Genomic DNA, 5,095 nt, shown 5'->3' with positions numbered 1-5,095 from the left:
CCTGGTTCCCTTCCCGTCCCACGGTGCTGGTGAAGATCTTCCCTCTATAGTACATAAAGCGCACCCAGGAAAACCTGCTCGAGCGCCGTAAACCGCAACTGCACCCTTGTGAAACTGGGGCTGGTGATAAAGAAATGGGCTGAGATGTATGGGCTCTCATTGAAATAGCAACGGGATGTTTCCTCGAAACTACAGCTTCTTAATCAGCTGTGGCTCATTACCATCCCCTCCTGCACATGTGTGGCTGAATTTACTACAATTAGCTGCTTAGCACCCGGACCGACGCTGTTTTCCTGCTGTTTGTAAGGAAACCTCGGCTTCTGCAGCAAGGCTGGATATCCCTTATTGCATTTTAAATCAGTAGCGTCAAAACGGTAATTTTCCAAATGACATTAATGTGCCCAAAGTAACAAACAGCGCTAATATTGTTACAGCCAGTGTCCGTCCACCCTGGGCTGGAAGCAGGGTGTGAAGTGGCGGATGGTGCCTGATAACAGCTTCTAGGAAAGGGTGAAGTTAACTCAAGAGCATTGTTACTGAAGAGCGCTGGTCCCCACCGCATCCGTGGGGCCATGCTCGGGCTGGTGTGCCCTTGCCAAGCCTGGCATGGGGCTGGGACAGGGTATGGGGCACGGAGGGGTCGCCTCCAGGGCTGCTCGGAGGGACATATAGGGGGGGGCTTTGGGTACCCCCATCCCTGCCTGCCTGTGCTCCCCCCAGCTGCGGTCCCCCACCCTCCAGCCAGGAGGTTGTGGTGAGTGCTGGTGTGAGCGGGACGGCACTGCTGCTCCGACGGCAGCTAGCACGCGTGGCGCTGGCACTGGCTATCTGTGGGCTGGCACGGTGGCCACAGCTTTGTCCTGGGGCACAGCGGAGCGGCTGCCCGGCCCCGCTGGGGAGGCAGGTCAGGGAGGGCCGGTGTTACGGTGCAGCCGGAGGATGCTGTGGGCAAGGTTGTGCCATGCAGCACTGGTGCTAACCAGCTCTGGAGCATCCGCGTTAGCTCCCCTGTGCACAAGCTCCGAGCAAAGTTTGAGCTTTCCAGGGAGCTTCTACAAATGGGTGAATTAGAGCCTGAAAAGGGGGTTTATCAATTAAAAGTTGCCATCTTCACCCCCCTGCAGATTCCCATGCCGAGCCCGGTGCTTCCTGAGCCCTCTGAGCTCTCGGCAGGCAGACACGGCTACTCAGGGAGGGTGCAGGCTCTAGGGGAGATGGAGCTGTTGTTAATTAACAAAAAGGACAAGAAAATTAGTAGCGTTCTTCCTTGTAACCGAATCCTTATGCGCTGCGGATAGCCAGCAGAGAGCAAGATTTATGACGTTCTGTGTGGAGGAGAGATTTCTGATAGCGGACCGCTCTTTAATCTAGCAGGAAAAAACACCATAGCGAGATCCATTGGCTGGAACCTGAAACCAGACAAATTCAGAGTAGAAATCAGTTTGAACGCAGAGGGTAATTAAGGACTGCAACCATTTCCTTGCAGGCTCGGTGGGCTCTCCCCCCGCCGGCGTGGCGTGCCGGGGGCTGCGGTGCGTGTGTGCCGGGGGCCAGGGTGCGTGCGTGCCGGCGCACGCCTCCCCTCCAGCTCTGGAGATGCGCTCTCGGAGAGCAAGCGGGAGCGTAAGCGAGCGGCCGCAGACCCCTGTAACATGCTCTGGTGAGGATGCATCTTTAGAGAGCAGCGAGGCATGATGGACAGGCTTCGTTTCCCACGGCCTTCTGTCTCTGCCGTCCATCTGTTCGGCCATCCACGGACCCTCCCCGGCACTGGGGCCCCCCCGCCACACTTGGTGATTTGTGAAGGTCAGGGACCGCTCCAGCACTCGGCGCGCCCGCTCTCTAATCATCTTCCCAGCGCCTGGTACTACCTGAGCGCTCTGCTCCCTCAAGCGGTGCCGCAGGGCTTCATCCTGCCCGGGGACAGCTCCTTTGTGTGCCCTGAGCGGGCAGGGGGTGCTGGATGAGGGTGCAGCCCCACACGGGGTGTGCTCGGTTAATGGGTGACGGTGGCGGGGCGGGTGGCTCTGCCGGCAGTGCTAGCCTGTCCCGTGAGCTCCATAACTCAGCTCTCCCCTCCGCCGGCATCCAGCCGCCCCGGCAGCACCCCCTCACCTGCCGTGAATCCATCTTCCCCATAAAATTGTCGGAATGAGCACTTTTTATTGACTGAGCTGGCTGGGATTTATGGACTCTAACCTTCCAGCCGTGGTGTGCTCTGCTACGATCACTTGGGGGATCGGGCTGGGAACCCGGCTGAATTATGTACCCGCTCCCCAGCACCATGCTGGCCCCACGCTCCGGGGGGGATGGGGGAGCCCCCGCCAGCTTCAGGCTGTGCCTGGCCTGGACTTGCAGTCTGAGTGGGGCTGTGAATCCCCACAGCTGTTGGCATGGTGTGGTTTGGGAAGCAGAGGTGTGGCAAGTGGTGCCCACCAGCACCGATGCTGTGGGGTGGAGGGGAGCAGGGGGCGGCTGTGCCCCCATGTTGTGGGTGACTGCTGCCCGTGTTTTAAAAGGAAGGTTGAAAGATGGGAGAGGTAAAAAGCGCTACAGCCGTCATCTTCTAGGGCTGGAGAAAGTACCCCACTGTGAGATACTAATGGCGCACAACCCGTTTAGCTTATCAAGCAGGAGATTGAGAAGGGACTTGATTAGCATGAGTAAGTGCCATCACAGCGAGGGTACCGGGGACCGAGGGCTCTCTAATCCAGTGGAGAGGCAGAACAAGAACCGCTGGCTGGAAAGCGAAGCCAGACAAATTCAAATGAGAAATAAGGCATAAATTTTTAGCCACGCAGGTGATTAACCACCAGAACTTGCTCCGCAGGGGAGTGCTGGGTTTTCCATATCGGCGTCCGGGGCACCAACGGGCTGCTCTGGTGTGTGCTACAGCCGGGGCATGCCAAGCCCCATGCTCCCATGTGGTGGGCAGGCATCAGTCTTTTCTCCTGACCTTGCTCTCCTGCTCCTTGTTGTTCCCCAAATGTATTTTGGGTCAGCACGTCGCTGTGGAAGGAGGGGTGTGCTTGGGGGTGCACATGCTGTCTCACCGGTGCCATTCCCACCACGTCCCCGGCGGGACCGCATAGCGCAGCAAGCGAAGGGATGCGGGTAATGGGAAAAGCAAGTGCGTGGCGTGAGAGCCCCGGTCGATAACTCCTAATATCTCAGCACCATGAATCCATCTGCAGTGCTGGGGCAGGGAGTGGGGGCCGGAGCGCTTGCTATGGACCGGGAGCTTGTGTGGGGCGGGTGGGAATGGGTAGCTCAGTGCTGTGCCTCTCCCACCCCTGCAGCTCTCGGGGGGCGAGAAGCGCCGGGAGAGCAGGCAGTCACCCCGCTTTGACTACTACGGTGCCGAGCCTGCTGCACCAGACCTCAGCGATGCCGAGCTGCCCCATGTCATCGAGATCTATGATTTCCCCTCGGATTTCCGCACCGAGGACCTGCTGCGTGTCTTCTGCAGCTATCAGTGAGTCTGCAAGCAATGCCCCATCCCCAGCTCTGGGTTCCCCTGCTGCCTGGGCTCTGCTCTGGACCCCGGCCCACCCGGTGCTGATGCCTTGCTGAGCTTCGCTCTCTCTGGCAGGAAAAAAGGCTTTGATATTAAGTGGGTGGATGATACGCACGCCCTGGGCATCTTCTCCAGCCCCATAACAGGTATTGCTCCCAGTTCAGCTGGGGATGGGCAGGGGTGCCCCTGCCTCTCCTGCAGCCGGATCCCGGGCATGGGGCTGACCCTGCACGCAGACGCCACTGCTCTCTCCCCGCAGCACATGATGCCCTCAGCACCAAGCACCTGATGGTGAAGACTCGCCCCCTCTCCCAGGGCACCCGCGCCTCTAAAGCCAAAGCCAGGGCGTATGCTGGTGAGTGATGCTGCCCTGTGCCGGCTTGTGCCACGGTGCTTGTGCTGCAGCATCTTCATCCCAATGACTGGGGAGGGATGGGGACGGTTAAGCACTGCGGAGCTGTGCCAACTACCCTGTCCCTCCCGGGATGCCCCTACTGATGTTCCCCATCTCCGCTCACCTAGACTACCTGCAGCCAGCCAAGGAGCGCCCCGAAACGTCGGCCGCCCTGGCCAGGCGGCTGGTGATCGGCGCCCTGGGGGTACGCAGCAAACAGACGCCAGCCCAGCGAGATGCTGAGCGGAGGAAGCTGCAAGAAGCTCGGGGTGAGATTTGGATGCCTGGGGGGCTGCGGTGGGGGGGCACCCTCCCTGTGGATGCACCTTCTCCCACGGTGCTGGGTGGGAGTGGGCTGTGCCAGGGTGGGCTCTGTCCTCCCCTGCAGGGAAGTAGGTGGCTGTGGCGTGATGGGGACCTGGGGTTGACCCTCCTCTTCTCTCTGCAGAGAGGAAGCGCCTGGAGAACAAGCAGCGGGAGGATGCCTGGGAGGGCCGGGAGTGAGTCTGGAGGCTGCACCTTACCCCTGCTGGGAAATCCCGGGGGTGCCCAGGCTCCTCTCTGCGGGCAGGCAGGGCACCCTGCATCTCAGAGCAGGGGCGGATCCTGCACCGCGTCCCAAAGCACTGGGCTGCTCCGCTGAAGAGGCTGAGCAGGGCGTGCGCAGGCCGGTCGGGGCTGTGCGGATGCTGTTGCCGTCGGGCAACGCTGCCTGCCCTGCCCGGGGCAGGAACCCCTGCACTGCCTGCTGCGGTGGGAGCAGCTGGCGGGACAGGGGCAGCTCAGCAGCAAGCGTGTGGGGCCATGTGGGGCGGCCCGGGCCACCTGGCAGGGCCTTGCGAGCAAGAGTTTCCGTCCTTTATTTTGCTAATAAATACCATTTATTTTATTTGCCTGGCCAGGCTGTGGCTCTCCGTGCCCCTGCGTGCCAGGGGAGGGTGTGCATGCTGGGGGCTGCCGGGCCTGGTCCCTGCCACCGTGGGGATGTCCGCCCCTCCCAGGTGGTGGGTGTCCCCCACGGGTGGGTGGGGGGTGCAGGCAGGAGGGGCCAGGCAGGAATGTGCTGGCAGGGACCCTGTTTACTTCTGCGGCGCAGCTGCGGCCCCAAACAGCGGGGCCCTTGTTGGTGCACGGGCAGGGCCGCCTTCCCGGGCCCGCCTGGGGCTGTGATGGGGCTGCGGCGC

The 5,095-nt window shown here is 61.1% G+C and overlaps 1 protein-coding gene across 1 annotated transcript in view; it reads left to right on the top strand.

Moving 5' to 3' along the window:
• R3HCC1L (R3H domain and coiled-coil containing 1 like) overlaps positions 1-4,593 on the top strand; it is a gene marked incomplete at its 5' end in the record, with an annotated part of 6,262 nt that extends 1,669 nt beyond the window's left edge. The window contains 5 exons of the mRNA XM_009643668.2: positions 3,300-3,475; positions 3,593-3,663; positions 3,777-3,872; positions 4,040-4,180; positions 4,360-4,593. Of these exons, the coding sequence (XP_009641963.2) occupies positions 3,300-3,475; positions 3,593-3,663; positions 3,777-3,872; positions 4,040-4,180; positions 4,360-4,415 (540 nt within the window). The remainder of the gene's footprint in view (positions 1-3,299; positions 3,476-3,592; positions 3,664-3,776; positions 3,873-4,039; positions 4,181-4,359) is intronic.
• Positions 4,594-5,095: the final 502 nt, after the last annotated feature.

The sequence above is a fragment of the Egretta garzetta genome, unplaced genomic scaffold (assembly GCF_000687185.1).
Source record: "Egretta garzetta isolate BGI_Z169 unplaced genomic scaffold, ASM68718v1 scaffold998, whole genome shotgun sequence".
Lineage (NCBI taxonomy): Eukaryota > Metazoa > Chordata > Aves > Pelecaniformes > Ardeidae > Egretta > Egretta garzetta.
Note: the sequence above shows the minus strand (reverse complement) of the source record. Positions and strands in the feature narration are given on the sequence as shown.